General features: G+C 47.9%; 1 protein-coding gene across 1 annotated transcript in view; it reads left to right on the plus strand.

Moving 5' to 3' along the window:
* The window catches only part of KIF26B (kinesin family member 26B), a 558,166-nt gene that overhangs the window by 189,566 nt on the left and 349,420 nt on the right, over positions 1 to 19,180 (plus strand). Inside the window, exon 3 of the mRNA XM_025392049.1 lies at positions 18,123 to 18,656. Within this exon, the coding sequence (XP_025247834.1) occupies positions 18,123 to 18,656 (534 nt within the window). The remainder of the gene's footprint in view (positions 1 to 18,122; positions 18,657 to 19,180) is intronic.

Genomic DNA, 19,180 nt, shown 5'->3' on the forward strand with positions numbered 1-19,180 from the left:
TCATGCCCAACCATCTCCCCTCCTCATTCATCTCACTCCAGCCACACCGGCCTCTTGCTGTTCCCAGTTGTGCCAACTCGCCCCCACCCAGTCCTTCATGTCTACCTGCCCCCCTGCCTGGGTCGCTTCCCCACGATGCCTGCTGTGGCTCATGGCCTCACTGCCTTCCGGTCTCTGCTCAAGTGTCCCTGAATAGAGAGGCCAACTCTGAGCATGCTGTGGAAAAGTGCTGGGATAATTCCAAGATCCAATACGCAGAGCCCCTTTTCCCATGCCCTGCCTTCCTGTTCTCCATAGGTCACACGTGACATGACCTGCGTGTGCTTGTTTACTGGTTTTGCTCCAGAAGAGACCTCCTGGAGAGCAGGGACCTTGATTTGTTCATGGCTCTGTTGCACGGCTGGGTATAATAGGTGCTCAATAAATATTCTGTTGAATGAATGAATGAAGTTGCCACAGGGAAGGTATAGATATATGTCTTTCAAAACTCCATGTGCTTGGTTGTTTTTAAAGTAAATTTCTTTGATTGTAAATAGATTCACATTGACAATTGAATAAAATCATAAAGGTATGTCTTCTTTCCTCTTCCTTTAAGTTTTAAGACACTTGTAAATGTCCCTGAAATTGTAATAAAAGATCCCAGAAGATTTTACAGCATCTTTTCCGTTGATGGTAATGGATGGAAATAATTTAAATAATAACATTAACAGGTTGTTTTACTAAAGGACCACAATAATTTTAAAAGACAAACTTGAATAATCCTGTTTTACCACATCCCTAAACCTATGAAACACACGGTACTCATTAATGTTGATTTGTTTAAGAGAAATAAACTTAAAAAAAAAAAAAAAACAAAAACCCAATAAAACTCACTCTGATATTAACTGCCTCAGATTTAAAGGTTTTTTCATAATGTCTCAGTAATACTGGCTTAATGAATTAGGTTCTAAGAAAAATGGCCAGGCATAGTTAACAATAAATCAGGTTATACTATTTGCAGAAAAAGCAACTAAAACTCTCCTTGTAAATAATAATGTGGAAAGATCTAGTATTAATCAAGCCACTGTCTATAGCTGGGCTCTATTTTCAGCTTCTAAACACAGTGGAGTTAATATTGAGCATATCTTTGTTTGAAGCATAATGAACACAATTCTGCAGTCCTTTGAGAAGAAGCTTTTGTGAAAAATCAGTAAGGAATTGCACCTAAAACCCAGTTACAAAATCACACTCCCAAAGGCTTTGTCTTAGAGCAGTTTTTAAAAATCTTCTTGGTATCCTCCTGACCACATCATTGGGAGTATAAAAAAGTGCAGAGAATATATATATATTTTTACATAAATACTGCACATCACATTTCCCCTAAGCAAATTCAGCCAGCGGTTCTGAAGACTGCTGGGCTGGAGCTGTCCGGGTTGGTGGACTCGCCGGAGTCTGGGGTAGCTTAGCCTGTTCAGAGGTGTGTACAGGGCTGAGGACCTTCTGGGCATAACAGAGTCATTCATCTGGTCAGTGGCCACATGAAGACACAGATCTTGCCAAATCAGATTCTCCTTCTTTCTACTGGAGGTCTGGTGACTTTACCGGTGTCAGTTCAGCCCCTTCTGGATAACAAAGGGCTCAGCAAGCAGCAGGTCGTTATGGAGCTTCACAGACCACCATGAAACCCTTTGACCTTTTCTGAAGTCTGCCTTACGTCTTGGGCCACCGAACATTCTGCCAATCCTGAAGAACGTGTTCATTCCAGTCTCATCCCGGTGCAAAGTGTCCTTCTCATCTTTGGGCTGCTATCTCCTGAGCAGGAATGCCGTCCCCACAGCTTTGACGATGGGTAGACTCTTGTATGTGACCTGGGGCCATGAAAGCCCGGGTTAAGCTGCATCCCAAGTGTTTTTCTAGCCAGCCATGCCCTGGGGGTGCTTTCCATTTTATTGGTCACGGAGCATTCAGGCCCTGCTCTAGGATCCCAGGTATGTATGGTCTCTGAGGAAAATTGACCACAGGTTGTGCAGGAGGAGCCACCAGACCTGCCCGAGAGAGGACATCTCTGGTCTTTGATCCGCTGCTTGGAGACAATTCCAAGATCCCAGTGTATATGCGTGTGAAGTCTTCATGGGTAACTATCTCCAAAGCATTTAATGTTTCTCTTTCCTTGGCTGATAAGTAGGCTTATAATGGAAGTTCAGATGATGTGGGACTCTGTTGGTTTGTCCTTCTGGAAAATCCCACTCCTCTTCCTGGTCACCACAGCAGTGAAGGGAGGAGGGCAAGGAATTGACTCCTCACATGTATTCTAACAAGCGTGGGACAGAGCACACAGGACATGGATCTTACTGTAGACCTGGGAAGACACTGAGCCACTTCCGGCTTTATCTTTTCTGACTTATGCATTGGGATAAACTTAGCTGAGTGCATTTCCCTGTCTGCATGGAGGGTCTGGAAAATGAGCCGGACATTGAGCTGGGCTTGCTACTTTGATCTTTGCCTCTCTCTAGAGCCAAACAAAGGCTTACCTGGGTGAGCCCTTTTGGGTCCTGTCATCCCTGTTGATATGTGGGCCTTGAGCTCCCTAGTTGCAAACTGCGAAGTGCATTGAATGAGAAGTGTGTGGCTTCTTCCCTGGCTATGCCTCGTCACGTGTTAAACGTAGGGAAAACTCAGCATTTGTAATAACATGTTGTGTTTATAGAGCTCTTCACAGAGTGCTTTGATGTCATTTAATCTTTACATCAACAGCAGGGGATAAGTGTTATCCAATCGTACGGATGAGGAAACGAAGGCTCAAGAAGACTGAATGATTTGGCCAAGGCTGTCAAACTAGAAAAGGCAAAGCTTGGACTGAAACCCAGGTCTTCAGAATTCAGGGCCAGAGCTCTGGCCAGTCTGTTGACTCCTTTGTCAGCTCCCCAGACGAAGATGAGGAGCTGTTTCCTGTTTTGAGACTTTGATTATAGCTTGTTTTGTAATACGCCGTGAAGGTTCAGACCATGTTTGTGTTTAGCACCTACAAAAGGACCTGGCCCAATTCGACACCTAATAAGTGTTTTATAAATGCATGAAATTAGTGAGTGAAGAGGTGAATGAATGGATATATTGAATGAATAGATTAACTAGGCAAAAACTTACCTGTCTGCATTTGTATTGCATGAAAAAATGAGATTTAAAGTTTTAGAATGTGACTGTGTGTATGGGAGAGATCTTCCCTAAATCTTTCATTTCTTCTGATTGTCTATCAATAGGGAAGGTCCAAGTCCCGTCCATAGTCGTGTTTCTCAAATATTCTCAAATTGTGTTGAAACCTGTAACCAAAACCAAAATTAAAATTGATTTTACAGTGTCTTCTGGGTTTCATTCTGCAGTTCCTACCTCCAGTGTTTGTTTGTTTGTTTTCCTTTTTGAGACAGAGTCTCATTCCATCACTCAGACCGGAGGGCAGTGGCACGATCTCAGCTCACTGCAACCTCCGCCTCCCAGGCTCAAGCAATTCTCCTGCCGCAGCCTCCTGACTAGCTGGGATGACAGGTGCCCTCCACCAAGCCTGGCTAATGTTTGTATTTTCAGTAGAAATGGGTTTTCATAATGTTGGCCAGGTTGGTCTCGAACTCCTAACTGGAAATAATCCACCAACCTTGGCCTCCCAAAGTGCTGGGATTCTAGGCATGAGCCACTGTGCCTGGCCCACCTACTTGGAGTTTCAAGTCACCAGGGAAATACTTGGAGCACAGTTTTGTCATTTTAATCCTTTTGTGGACCACAACCATCACTTTATGAACATTTCTATAGCTATAACTTTTTCAGAATCGATTCAAGGAAAAGTGATAGAGGCAGGTGGGGCGAGGGAGGTGAGTTTTCTTTGCAGTTTTGGGAATTCCAGCTCCCGAGCCTGTCTTCCTAGCCCCACGCTGGTTTCCCCAGCCCCACGACGAGGGCTATCTTAGTGGTTTCTTCCCACAGAGACGTACGTGTGTGTGTGTGTGTGTGTGTGTGAGTGTGTAGAGTGGGGAAAAGGTGAGAAGTAGCTTTCTTGCTACTCTGAATGCATTCATAGACTTTTTTGCTTTTTACTCTTACCACTGAGTTTGCTCATATTCTTCATAAGATTATCACATTAGAGGTTTTGGAGTTGTAGTGGCTGTTGTTTTAAGTTTCTTGTAGAATTAATTTACATAAGTAGACAATGTACATGAATTGATTGATTCAAATCTGTGTCTTATAGGGTCTGTTAAAGATAGTCAGAAGGCTGTCTTTTAAAATGTGAGGACAAATCAGTTTAACAGTATAGCAGAGAAGTACTGCTGGGCTCTGTCAAATTCTAGGCTTCTGTGTGTTGGAATGACTAGAGGCAGCAGGGAGAGGGGTCCGGTTTACTCACCCTCTCTCCCTCTTTCACATACTAACTTGGGCTTGTGGTTGAGGTGATGCAGGAACATCTAGAAGCATCATTCAAAACAGCCTCAGCCTTTACTCAGATGCTCAAGATGTTCTGCCAGCTCTCCCTACCATGTAAGCCCTCTGAGAAGCCAGTGAAGATGGCAGCCTCTAAAGAGGTTAGCTTTATTTATTTGAGGGGTGGTAGGGGTGGCACACACTGAGGAAGATTCGGATCGTGGCACATCTTTGTGGTCAGGTCCAGAAATCCTCCTTGCCCTGCAGCCACCCAGGTCATGATTTATGAGGTGGGAGTCTGAGCTGAGAATGGCTGGCCGGTTCTCTGACTTCGTGGGTGTGTAATAGTTGGTTGCAACTGACTTCTCAGGAATGACAGTTACTGACTGGAGCTGACAGGTGTGGTCAGGTTCTTGGAGAAAGGCTTCCTGCCTCTCCTGCCCTCCCCACCACCATCCTGCTTTATTTAAAGCTATTTTGGTGATGCTTTGCTCATCTCAGCGAATTTTCAGTTCAGACCTTTGCAGTAAAGATTATGAAAGAAAGAGGGGTAAGAAGTATGGCTGAGTAGCCTGTGATTAATTAGTCAGTCCCCAAATAAGCAAACAAGATGTCTCAGGATGGACGGTGAAATTTGGGACCTCACAGGTGGGTCTTGGAGTCGTTAGTTGTGAATACAGACCCCTAAGTTCAGATGTTGCCAGGATTTTGCATCCTCTGCTTAAGGCTGTGTTGTTACTTCTGGTGTTTGTGAGTGAAAACAAAAGCGTGCAGCTCAGGTCCTTATCCTCTAAGGGTTTCCTCAGCCTGGGGCACCTCCCGCCAAAGGCGTCATGACCCCCCCACCAAGCCCATCCTGGCACAGTCTGGCACGAAGTCTGAGCTACATAAATGTGGTTTTATGAGGGAACAAAGCGATTTTTGGTTTTCTCTAGAATTGTACCACGTTATATCTTCAAAATGACTGCCTTATCGTGGCTTTGGTTTTGCTTCTCCGAGAAGGAAACTGCAAAGTTACCATGATGAAAATCCAGCCAGAGGCTTGAAGTGATTTCATAGTAAAAGCCACCTCAGCTGTCCCCTCTCAAACCCAGGCCAAGAGGCAGAGATGCCAATGACAGGCCCGGTGACCAGCCTCGTAAGCCATGAACCAGATCCGTGGTTTCACATGGCCAGGACCTCAGGGCCGCATCAGTCTCTTCCACCACACTCTCGTAAACAGCTGGTGACACTGTCAGCGGTGCCTCTGTCACCAGGAAGGGCAGTGGCCTGTGTAGCCAGATCGGGGGAGTTGGAGGCTGGGCCAGGCAGTCAGGATCTGCATTCCACCAGCCTGCGGGGTTCTCACAGCCAGGGGGCGCTGTGTCCACCTTGGGCGTGGCCATACACACCCACCATTCTAACCCCATTGCCGGCTACAACGCAAGAGTCAAAATATTTAAGAGAGCGTGCTGTTGAGAGTTCAGGACCTCCACACTGAGGCAAACCGAGGTAGAGGAGAGCCAGCCTTGGCTTCTGGGTTTAGAACACCCACCCTGCTGTCCTGCATCGGGATTCGTCTCCAAGGAGAGCAGGTGAGAAGGAATCAGAGGAGAGCACCTAGGCCCGGGTTTCACCCTTGACCCCACGGACATCTAGGACTTGATGATGATGATGATCATTTTTTTTTTTTAGACGGAGTCTTGCTCTGTCACCCAGGCTGGAGGGCACTGGCGCGGTCTTGGCTCACTGCAAGCTCCGCCTTTCAGGTTCAGTCGATTCTCCTGCCTCAGCCTCCTGAGTGTCTGGGACTACAGGCACCCACCACCACACCCAGCTAATTTTTTTTTTTTTTTTTTTTTTAATACAGACGGAGGTCTCACCTTGTTGGCCAGGCTGGTCTTGAACTCCTGACCTCAGGTGACCCGCAGGCCTCCCAAAGTGCTGGGATTATAGGCATGAGCCACTGCGCCCAGCCAGTGATGCTTTTTTCAGGTGCTGGGATGGGGGGTGGTGCTCTGTGCAGCGTAAGATGTTTAGCAGCATCCCTGGCCTCTACTCACTAGACATCAGTAGCCCTCTCCCAGTTGTGACAACCAAAAAATGTCTCCAGGTATTTCCTGATGTCCCCTGAGCATCAAAATCACCATCTCCAGCCTGGGCAATATGGCAAAACTCCGTCTCTACAAAAAATACAAAAATGAGCCGGGCATGGTGGCCTGCAGCTGTAGTCCCAGCTATCTGGGAGGCTGAGGTGGGAGGATCATCTGAGCCCAGGAGAGCGAGGTTGCAGTGAGCCGTGATCACACCACTGCACTTCAGCCTGGGCAACAAAGTGAGACCCTGTCTCAAAAAAAAAAAAAAAAAAAAAAGGAAGAAAGAATTTTAAAAACTTACCAGCGGTTAAGAACCGCTGGAGGCCGGGTGCGGTGGCTCAAGCCTGTAATCCCAGCACTTTGGGAGGCCGAGGTGGGCGGATCACGAGGTCAGGAGATCAAGACCATCCTGGTTAACACGGTGAAACCCCATCTCTACTAAAAAATACAAAAAAAAATTAGCCGGGCGAGGTGACGGGCGCCTGTAGTCCCAGCTACTCAGGAGGCTGAGGCAGGAGAATGGTGTGAACCCGGGGGGCAAAGCTTGCAGTGGGCCGAGATCACACCACTGTACTCCAGCCTGGGTGACAGAGCGAGACTCCATCTCAAAAAAAAAAAAAAAAGGAAGAAAGAAAAAGAACCGCTGGAGTAGGGAGAGAATTTGGCGAAAAGACATCTGCATCTACCTTTAGTCTGCGGGCTGTGTCTCCAGGGCTGTTTATCATCGTCTTGAATTATTTTTTATGAAAAGCAGCAGCCCTCACGTGCAGGTGTTTGGAGGGGTTGCAATTCATTGGGTGGAGGGCAGAGTGTCTCCTGAAATCCTCAGCTCCTGTCTGAAGGCCACGGCTGGGGTTAGGTACTTGAACAGGAGAGGCAGATGTCCCTGTCTACTTCTTCCTTCTCCCTGCTCCTCTCGGTCTTCCTTCCCATCCCCTCCTCTGTGACAGCACACCACACCGTCACCTGAGGTGCTTGTCAGCATGCAGATTCCAGAGCCCAGCTCCCCAGAGATTCTGATACAGGGGGCCTGGGAGGGGGCCTGGAAACCTGCCTCACTGTGAGCTTTTCAGGTGACTCTGCACAGGGCGCGTGGTGAGGTCACACTTTGAGAAACAGGCCGTAGAGGACTTTCTGAACACACAAGCCCTCCCAGTCCTCCCAGGATACTATAAAGTCTAGCAGAAACAAGCAAGAAAGACAACTATACTGGCAAACGTGACAAAAGCAAAAAGGGATAAAAATTCCTAAGAAAGTCCAGGCGTGGCAACTCATGCCTGTGATCCCAGCACTTTGGGAGGCCGAGGTGGGTGGATCACCTGAGATCAGGAATTTGAGAGCAGCTTGGCCAACATGGTGAAACTCTGTCTCTACTAAAAGTACAAAAATTAGCTGGGCGTGGTGGCGGGCGTCTGTAATCCCAGGGTACTTGAGAGGCTGAGGCAGGAGAATTGCTTGAACCTGGGAGGCAGAGGTTGCAGTGAGCCAAGATTGCACCACTGCACTCCAGCCTGGGCGAGAGAGTGAGACTGTCTCAAAAGAAAAAACAAAAAATTAAAAAATTCCTAAGAAAGATGAAGCTAATTGATGTGGGAACCTCTGTCACTGAAAATGGATTCATCGAGTCATCGATTCATTCGACACATGGCTTCTGTGTGCCTACTTGACTTCAGGCATTATTCTAGGCATGACACATTCAGCGGTGGACAACACAGACAAATGTCCCTGCTGTCACCTAGTTTATATTTTGCAGGGGGAGACAGACAATGAGCGGAATCTAGTTAGAAGGGGGCCGTGCTGTAGAGAGAATTAAAGCAGAGAAAGGTAGTTAGGGAGTGTTGGGGCCAGTTTGCAACTGTCATTAGATGATCCAGGAAGGCCTCATTGACAAGGTGACCCGTGAGACCTTGAAGCTGGTAGGAGATGGTCAGGCACATATCTGCAGGTGAAAGTATTCCTTGCAGGAGGAACAGCAAGTACATCACTGAGCTGGGAGTGGACATTCCTGGTGTGTTCAAGGAACAGCCAGAAGGCTTTCATGGCTGGTGCAGGCTGAGTCAGGGAGCAGGTATAGGAGCTGAGGGCAGAGAGGGACCAGGAGGCTGAGTCCTGCAGAACCCATGGCAGGGACATTGACTTTGACTCTGAAAGAAGTAGGGTGGGGGCCAGGGGAGGATTTTAAGCCGAGGACTGCCAGGATCAGATTTAAGATTTAAAAGGATCACCTCGGCTGCTGCCTTGAGAGTGGACTCCAGGGGGGCAAGAGTAGAAGTTATCATGACTATTCAAATTATGGCACAGTTTCTGCCCCCTAGGAATTTACCGTGATGGTGGAGATAGAACATGTACAGCTCTAGTAAGGAAATGTTTGCTGAGTGCCATGAATGACTCAGAGAAGTACTGTGAGAGTCAGCGAAGCAGTGAAGGGAGACACCTCTTCTCGGAGTCAGACTTCACGGAAGAGCTGGGCCTTAGTATGAACGAACAAGACTGTTTTTTTAGTGTGGTACATAATTCACCATTCACATCCAGTGAACGGTACACATTTAAAGCGTACACTTTGGTATTTTTGGACATATGTGTCCACCCATGATGCTATCCCCACAATTACAATACTGCACGTATCCATTACCCCCGAAAGTTTTCTCGTGCTTGATGAGGGAGAGAGGGAGTTAACATCAGGGCAGGAGCCAACGCGAAGGTGCAGAGGCTGGGAAATGTAGGGGCTTCCATGGGACAGAGGGAGGCTGGTGCGGGCGCTCCTGGCGGAAGTGAGGGACGTGTGACAAGGTGGCCTGAAGAGAATTGTGTAGGGCCACAAGGGTTAGTTAGGTCACAGGGGAATGATGCAAGTACTTAAATTTGTTGTAGGACATGGTCAAATGATTTATTTGTTAACATTCCATCTTTTTTGTTTTTTGTGTTGAGACATGCTCTCACTCTGTTGCCCAGGCTAGACGGCAGAGGCGCCATCGTAGCTCTCTGCATCCTCAGCCTCCTGGGCTCAAGGGATCCTCCCACCTCAGCCTCCTGAGTAGCTGGGACTAAAGGCATGCACCACCACACCTGGCTCATTTTTGTATTTTTTGTAGAAATGGGATTCACCATGTTGCCCAGGCTGGTATCAAACTTCAGAGCTCAAGGGATCTGCCCACCTCAGTTTCCCAAAGTGCAGGGATTACAGGAGTGAGCCACCACTCCCGGCCAAAATTTTACCTTTTGAAAACAATGGCAACACCGCCAAATTTTAGATATTTAATCTTTTTGTAGTAAGTTTAAGAAAACACAGCCAAGGGCGGATCACGAGGTCAGGTGATTGAGACCATCCTGGTTAGCACAGTGAAACCCTGTCTCTGATGAAGATACAAAAAATCAGCTGGGCTTGGTGGCGGGTGCCTGTAGTCCCAGCTGCTTGGGAGGCTGAGGCAGGAGAATGGCGTGAACCCGGGAGGCAGAGCTTGCAGTGTGCCGAGATCACTCCATTGCACTCCAGCCTGGGTGACAGAGCGAGACTCTGTCTCAAAAACAAAACAAAACAAGAAAACACAGTCAAGTACATTTATGTAGTATTTCATGCATATGAAATCAATTAAAAGAAAAAGAAACATTAAGCAATTTCATAATTACATAATTAACAGAATCCTTAATAGCCTTAGACTAATTCAACTACTTGCAGATTGAAAATAATTCCATTTGCTGCCTGCTGGCGCATTAAATCCTATATGTACAAAATACATCTAGTCTAGATAGGCTTTAGGAATTTAAAAGTAATATTTTAGTGCATTCTACTAGAATCCTGATTAGTGCTTATATGTGTATAGTTCAGCACTTTATTTTTGTGTCATGTTGAACATGAACTTTAAAGTTAAGGGAAACATTTTAAGTTTGTAGTAAGAACCTACTTTCCCATCGTAAGCTCTGAATCTATTTGTGAAAGGATCCTATTTCCCCACAGCCAAGGGAGAGACTGGAGAACAAGGATTTTCAGGGTTGAAGATACGCTGATGTGAAATCAGGTTTCTCTTTTTTTCTCTTTTTTTCTTGAGACAGTCATGCTCTGTTGCTCAGGCTGGAGTGCAGTGGCGCAGTCTCGGCTCACTGCAGCCTCTGCCTCCTGCGTTTCAGCGATTCTCCTGCCTCAACCTCCTGGGTAGCTGGGATTACTTGCACGCACCACCATGCCTGGCTAATTTTTGTATTTTTAGTAGAGAAGGTTTTACTATGTTGGCCAGGCTGGTCTCGAACCCCTGACCTCAAGTGATCCTCCTGCTCGGCCTCCCAAAGGGCGAGGGTTACAAGAGTGAGCCACCGCATCCGGCCTAGGTTTCTCTTTCTATATCTCCTGGGAAAAGTTTGGCAGCTCCTAGGAGACACTGACCAGTTAGTTGCTGGGTCTGTGATTCGAATCGGACATCTAGCAAAGACCCCATGAAGCATTACTCACTTTTGCAGGAGAAATGAGGAATTTTCAGTAGACTGTTACAATGAGAAGTATCAGATTCTTAGTTGCATGGAAATGAATGCCTCTTGGAGTGTTTCATCTTTTAAAATAGAGAAGGAAGCTGAGAGTCATTCAGGCCACGCTCAGAGATGTCAGCTCAGGAACTCCAGAACCCAGTATTATTTTGATTTTTTTTTTCTTTTTTGTAGAGATGGGTTTTCCTCATGTCGTCGAGGCTGATCTCGAACTCCTGGCTTAAGTGATCCACCTGCCTGGCTTTGGGCTCCCAAAGTGCTGGGATTACAGGTGTGAGCCACTGCACCCAGCCTATTGTGATTTTTTTCTTTCTTTTTTTATTCTGAGACAGGGTCTCACTATGTCACCCAGGCTGGAGTGCAGTGGCACCATCTCAGGTCACTGCAACCTCCGCCTCCCAGGTTCAAGCGATTCTCATGCCTCAGCCTCCTGAGTAGCTGGGATTACAGGCACCTACCACCACGCCTGGCTAATTTTTCTATTTTTAGTAGAGATGGGGTTTCTCCATGTTGGCCAGGCTGGTCTCAAACTCTTGATCTCAAGTGATCCACCCATCTCAGCCTCCCAAAATGCTGGGATTACAGGTGTGAGCCACCATGCCCGGCCTGATTTCTCTCAAGAAGGCTTTGACTTGACCAGATGTAGGAGGTGGTTAAGTGAACATCGTATGTTCCTTTCTTTATCATCCTCTCTGTTCTTAATTGCAAAAGTGCTAAATCCTCCTAGATAAAAGAAAGCCCTAAAATCATTGTCACCATCCTCCTTATCCTCATCACCACCATTATATGAAGGTCTAAATTTATGCAAGTTACTGTATTAGATACTGAGACTAGTCACATTGATAATAATTACTACCATTTATTTAACGGTGATAATAATTACTACCATTTATTTAGCATTTACCAAGGACCAGGTCTGTGCTAAAAATGTTGCGCATATTATCACATTTAATTCTTACTTAACTCAATAAAATAAGTATAATTATCAACTCCCATAAGGAGACTGAAGCTTGGATAGATTTGTGAAAAATGGCTCCTGGTCACTCAGCTACTAAGTAATAGAGGCAGGACTCGAACCTCCCATACCCTTAACCAAAAGTTTTCAAAGTACTCAACACTGTCCATACCATCTAGTTGGAAAAGATGAGACCTAGACATAAAAACTGGCTGGGTGAAGTGGCTCATGCCTGTAATCCCAGAACTTTGGGAGGCCGAGGTGGGCAGATCACCTGAGGTCAGGAGTTCAATACCAGCTTGGCCAACATGGTAAAACTCCGTCAGTACTAAAAATACAAAACAATTACCCGGGCGTGGCGGTGAACGCCTGTAGTCCCATCTACTTGGGAGGCTGAGGCAAGAGAATTGCTTGATGCAATGAGCCAAAATCACGCCACTGCTCTCCAACCTGGGCAACAGAGCAAGACTCTGTCTCAAAAATCAATCAATAAAAGCTTTTTCAGGGGTTGTGATGAGAAATGCCTCACCCATTCTTTTGAGTAATTTATGAACTGTTCTTAATCATGTTAAGTTCTAATTAAACATCTCCCTTTTCTTTTGAAGTGGAAAAGTCTTGCCATCCGCAATACTTTTTTCACATGTTGCAGCAAGCAGCCCTGTTAATTGCATTCTCACCTGCCTTTGGCCCTCCCAGCTGCCTCACTTGCAGAACACGATCATTCAAACTGAAGTCATTCGTGGGACCACCCCTCTCTGCAGTAATCCGGAGCAGAATCACTTAGGCTGGGCATAGCCGCTGCCTCCCAGGATAATTCGGTTTCTTATGTAGAACAACTGTGGTCTGACATTTAACGTTTCTTCCTCTGGAGAGTACTTTTTTCTTTTTTTTGTCTCGTGAACTTATTACCCAGCGTGCCTTTATGCCTTTACATTCAGTGCGTTCACGTGCTCAGCGCGGCGTTCGTGTGTGATCCTCATCACTGGGTGAAGGGCTGTTGGCTTACAAAGCAGACTGGGAACAACGACAAACCTTGGGTTCAGACTCCGGATAGGCCAGAAGGAAGTTTCTACCTGAGTTTTATGCTAATCAAGCAGGGGTGCAGGCGATCAAGCAGGGGTGCAGGGGTGCACCTGCTCTCTCAGGGCATGGCCTCATTGCTGTCACTACTGCAGTTGTTATTTTGGCTGTCTCAGGCCTCACCTGGTGCAAACCCTCATTCTAACACACCCTGTGTTCTTTCAAATATCCCTCCCTCTTCTTTCCCCGTCTTTCGAGAATGCGCTGTGCTTGTGTCCTCTTTGCCAATCAGAGTGAGCCGCTTGGGGACTTTCGTCCATGTACATGTTGTGTCAGTAGAACCTTGAGGGTGGTGACTTCCCCACCCGGGGCCACGGGACGTGATTCCTTTGTCAGACGTTCTGATTGGTTTCTGGCTTCCCTCTGCGGTGGTCGCATGCCTGTGTGTAGGGAGCTCCAGGAACAACAGGGATCAAGGACACTGACATTCCGCCGGCCGCCGGTAAACTCCTGCTGTGTAGATTCAGCGTGATAACGGGGCGAAGAGAGTCTCGTGGTGAGAAATACTCTGGGTGAGAATGACCCTCTGGGTCTCCTTCGTCCTTCACGGCCCATGAAGCACAGGCAGAACATGAGGTGCAAAGGTCAGGGAGCTGATGAGCATCGACGAACAAAATCTTCCTGAGGAAGGGCCGGGCGCGGTGGCTCACGCCTGTAATCCCAGCACTTTGGGAGGCCAAGGCGGGCGCATCACGAGGTCAAGAGATCAAGACCATCCTGGCCAACATGGTGAAACCCCATCTCTACTAAAAATACAAAAATGAGCTGGGTGTGGTGGTGCGTGCCTGTAATCCCAGCTACTCAGGAGGCTGAGGCAGGAGAATTGCTTGAACCGGGGAGGCGGAGGTTGCAGTGAGCTGAGATCGTGCCACTGCACTCCAGCCTGGGCAACAGTATATTCTTTATTTCAGCACTTACTTTTGGTAAGCTATGGCTGTTGACCGTTCCTTTTTGAAGTTCTGAGTTGTACTAAAATGTTTATGTATAATGGGTGGAGAAGCACTTGATTTACTGAGGCCTATTGATGATAAGAACTCACAAAGGGTTTTAGATCAAGGGTGGCTTCATTGAAAAAACACCTCTGACATCAGCCAGCAACTGCGTTTTCTTTAAAGACTCTCAGTCTCAGCTTTTCCCTGGATGAGAGAGGAATGGGTTGTTGGCTACTTCCTGGCTGTCTGTGGTGGTCGTATGGCTGGCGGGCCCAGCTGTGCTGAATGGCTGTGTTGGCGCTTGCTGGGCTTGCTTTGGCTGGCACAGGTACCTAAGTGGAGGACAGGTGTGAGGGGTGGGAGTTGGTGCTGATGTCTTGTGAACCCCGGGGGAGCACTGAGCTCCATGTATGTATGGATTGGTTCTGTGAGTCACTACAGACTGGGCTGGAGGTGGCAGCAGAGGCATGTGGCATTGGGTAGTGCAGGAACCAAGAAGGCCCCCTGGACTGTGAACTCCCAGAGAACGGGTATTATTCTCGTGCACCCTCAGAGCCCCAGCCTGGGGCAACGCTGGGCATGCTGGAAAACAAAATACCTACTTATTAAATGTCAGCAGCTGAGCCACAAATGGCAATATGCTGAATAAAGAAGGTGGTGCTTCAAGGGAGAGGAGTGAAATCAAGGGAGGAAAGAAAAGAGGGGCCCTCAGAACCAGGGGTGGCTCATGCGATTTCTGGAGAGTGGACGTGTCACTAGGTCAGAGCCAAATCCAGACTCCAAGGTCTAGCATCGAAAATAAACTGTGATGTGCAGACATGACTTCTCTCTCTCTCTCTCTCTCTCTTTTCTCTTTTTTTTTTGAGATGAAATCTTGCTCTGTTGCCTGGCTGGAGTGCAGTGGCATGATCTTGGTTCACTGCAACCTCCGCCTCCTGGGTTCAAGCGAATCTCGCGCTTCAGCCTCCCGAGTAGCTGGGACTGCAGGTGTGCGCCACCACACCTGGCTAATTTTTTCCTATTTTAATAGAAATGGGGTTTCACCATGTTGGCCAGGATGGTCTCGATCTCTCCTGACCTTGTGATCCGCCCGCCTCGGCCTCCCAAAGTGCTGGGATTACAGGCGTGAGCCACCGCGCCCGGCTGACATGACTTCTCTTAGAGCTGCCTCCTTTCTGTGGCACTTCCTCCGTATGATTGGGTTAACAAAAATATTCTAAATAAGCAACTGATCTGAGGCTTTTTGAAACCAAACAGTTTGGTGCCTTGAAAGCATAAGCCATTGGTTATGTGAGAAAAACAAGAAAGTGTATCTTTGCATATATTGGGGCACAAATCCCGTTTGAATGAATGAACATTTCCTGGTGAAAACATGGGGTTGGAACCCTTCTGTGTCTGTGGGAGAATAGGAATCTGTTGATGGATATGGCTCTTTGGCTTAAAGTGAAAAATCATGAACTGGTGGTCAAGAAGTCTAGGCATAGTCCACGCTTTTAACCCTCTGGGACCTGTGTATCTGTAAACTGGGTGACGCTGTGTTCTGGAACGGTCCCTGAGGGGCCCTTTCAGGTCCTGCTACACCTCTGAGTTGTGATTGGAGACTCGCTGGCCCCGTCACTGAGGAAAACACCTCGAGGCATCACTTCCTCAATGAGATTCGAGGCTCGCTGGACCTGAACCGCCCACCGCTTCCCATCATTGTGTCTGGCTGTCTTGTGTCTCCCTCCTGAGCCACCCCTTGCTGCTGCAGTGTAAAGAGGCCTCTTGATTTATTAATCAATTAATCAGTGCACACTGAGGAGCTGTTCAGGGTAGTTAAACAGGGAAAACAAAAAGCTGGAGCCTGTAATCAAGATGGATCATAATTAAGAACCACCCCCCAACTGCTGCTCTTCCTGCCCCGCTCACTGCCTCACAGCTCCCTCCCCGCCTACAGCTCATCAAACCGCCTTCAGCTCTGATGGGGCTTCTACCCCATACAAGCCGACAGTGAATTTCAGAAGGGCCCATTTTCTCCCTAATGTCCTAGAGGGAAATAAGCCCTTAGATGAGCTTTATCCATTACCTGCAACGACCGTTGAGCCCCCAAAATGGCATCGTAGCCCTGTTCATGTATGCACAGACCATACTCTCCTCTCCCCATTCCCCAGGAATGGAGTCATGGAGCTGGAAGGTCCTTCCCATCAGGAAAGGCCATGGCCCTGTGTGACAGACGAGAGGTTCAGTGAGGCTAAGTGAGTTGTCTGAGGTCACTACAGAACTGCAACGTTGGGCCGGGCACGCTGGCTCATGCCTGTAATCCCAGCACTTTGGGAGGCCGAGGCAGGTGGATCACGAGGTCAGGAGATCAAGACCATCCTGGCTAAGACGGTGAAACCCCGTCTCTACTAAAAAAAATACAAAAAACTAGCCGGGCGTGGTGGCGGGCACCTGTAGTCCTAGCTACTGGGGAGGCTGAGGCAGGAGAATGGCGTGAACCCGGGAGGCGGAGCTTGCAGTGAACTGAGATCGCGCCACTGCACTCCAGCCTGGGTGACAGAGCGAGACTCCGTCTCAAAAAAAAAAAAAAAAAAAAAAAAAGAACTCCAATGTCACAAGTGGCAGAACTGGAAACCATCTGATACTCAACGAACACTCCTCGTGCTCGTTTCTCTGTGTAATCCTTAAGCCAAGTAAATAAGCGACATTGTTCTCATTAAATCCATTTTCTGATTTCTTTTTCATAGGGGTCTCTGAGCTAGATTGTTATTTTATATATAAACATTTTATAAACATATATGACATATATAATAATAATATATAGTATTTTATAAGGTTTTCTGTCTATGTTGCTCAGGCTGGTCTCAAACTTCTGGCCCCAAGGGATCCTTCAGCTGCAGCCTCCCAAGTGGCTGGGATTGTGGGTGCCAGCCACCGCACCTGGCAAGATTATTTCTTTTAGAGACACGTCTCACTCGGTTGCTCAGGCTGGAGTGCAGTGACGCTGTCCTAGCTCACCGCAGCCTCAGACTCCTGGGCTCAGGCAATTCTCCCACGTCAGGCTCCTGAGTGGCTGAGGCTACAGGTGTGTGCCACAGTGCCTGGCTAATTTTTAAATGTTTTATAAAGATGGGGTCTTACTATGTTGCCCAGGCAGGTCTTTGAACTCCTGGCGTCAAGTAGTCCTCCCACCTCAGCCTCCCAAGGTGCTTGGATTACAGGCCTGAACCACTGTGCCCAGCTGATATTTTGTAATAGTAGTTTTAGATGAAGTTTGAAGGGAAAGCCTATCTTGGACTGTTTTGCTTTCGTGGGTTAGAATATCAGGTACCTGGATAGAGACATGGCCAGCTTCCCTAGGGCAAATAGTAAGCATGAGTTAATCTACACAGGTTTGCTCGGCTGCTGGTACAGGCTGGATCTCTGGGCCAGAATCTGTTTGGTTTGCTTCTGTTCCAGTGGTACTTAGCACACAGTGCTGATAAGGCCAAGATTTTCTTAGAACACAATCTCTGTTCGAGGTTGCAAGTTGCACTCCATCTGCTACTAACTTTCTGTGGTAACAGGAGGCCAAGGGGCCTCAGTGCAGCGGTCCAGATTGCACTCACCCCGCGTCATGCCTGGACAAACGTTTGTTCCTTCTAATTGAACACCTTGGGAGAGCCCAGGGATGGCTATCATTCTTTAGTGGACATAAGAATAAGAATGTTCTTGCCAAGCGTCGTGGCTCACGCCTGTAATCCCAGCACTTTGGGAGGCTGAGGCGGGCGGATCACGAGGTCAGGAGATCGAGACCATCCTGGCTAACACGGTGAAACCCTGTCTCTACTAAAAGTACAAAAAATTAGCTGGGCGTGGTGGTGGGTGCCTGTAGTCCCAGCTACTCGGGAGGCTGGTTGAACCCCGAGGCAAAGGTTGCAGTGAGTCGAGATCGTGCCATTGCACTCCAGCCTGGGAGACAGGGCGAGACTCTATCTCAAAACAAACAAACAAACAAACAAACAAATGTACTTGTTTGATTGGCCTGGCGAAGAAGATACTTAGAAGTCTTTTTTTTTTTTTAACTTCTTTTTAAAAGTTTTCACTATAAAATTCTTACATTTGTCAAATGTGTTTATCAAAAATGGAGGCTTTTCTGCCAATGTAGCTTCTCATTTCTGTTGAATGCCAATCAAACTATCAAACTCTTGAGCAGCCTTGGAGTTATAGAACCTCCCTTTCCTCTGCTTCTGTGTTCTCCAGGACCCTGCTTTCTCGGCTGTGATTCACGACAAACTCCAGGTCCCCAACACCATCCGGAAGGCATGGAATGACCGGGACAACCGCTGTGACATTTGCGCCACTCACCTGAACCAGCTGAAGCAGGAGGCCATCCAGATGGTGCTGGCCTTGGAGCAGGCAGCTAGCAGTGAGCACTATGACGCCTCGCCCGGCTCCCCGCCACCGCTCTCCAACATCCCCACCCTGGTGGGGTCCCGGCACGTGGGTGGGCTCCAGCAGCCCAGGGACTGGGCCTTTGTGCCTGCCCCCTATGCCACCTCCAACTACACAGGCTTCGTCAACAAGCACAGCAGCAAACCCAGCAGCCTTGGGGTCAGCAATGGGGCGGAAAAGAAGAGTGGATCCCCAACCCACCAGGCCAAGGTCAGCCTCCAGATGGCCACCAGTCCAAGCAATGGGAACATCCTTAATTCGGTGGCCATCCAGGCTCACCAGTACCTGGACGGCACCTGGTCCCTGTCGAGAACCAACGGGGTCACCCTGTACCCATACCAGGTAAGTAGCCTGGGTGAGCCAGGAAGAGCAGGGCTGGCTCGAGTCAAAGCAGAGAAGTGGGCAGCACTTCCTTCCTCTGCCTCCTCCTGGGAACTCAAAGCCTAGTGTTTCCATGTGGCCCCCACAGAGTTCTCATCAAGGTGCCCCACCCAGACCTGCCTGCTTTGAGAGGGTGCTGCTGTATCCTCCAAACCTTCCACACCTCCCCTTTCTCCACTCTTCAGTGTCTCCTTCCTGAGAGGCCCTGCTGGTCCAGACACTGCCAGCAGCTCCCCAGCCAGCAGGTTTACCACGTGGCATAGCCATGAAGAGGTAGGCCACAGAGATCCTTGGACTGGGGTCCAAGCTCCGACTTGTCCACTTATTAGCAGCGTGACTTGTCACAAAGGGTTTGCCCTGTCTTAGGCTCAAGTCCCTCATTTATAAATAGATGTGAGTCATGAAAATGAAATAAGGTAGTGTTTGCATGACATGTAGGCCAATATCTGCCATATAGTAGGGGATCATTGTGCCTGTTAACAGAG

The sequence above is a fragment of the Theropithecus gelada genome, chromosome 1 (genome assembly GCF_003255815.1).
Source record: "Theropithecus gelada isolate Dixy chromosome 1, Tgel_1.0, whole genome shotgun sequence".
Classification (NCBI taxonomy): domain Eukaryota; kingdom Metazoa; phylum Chordata; class Mammalia; order Primates; family Cercopithecidae; genus Theropithecus; species Theropithecus gelada.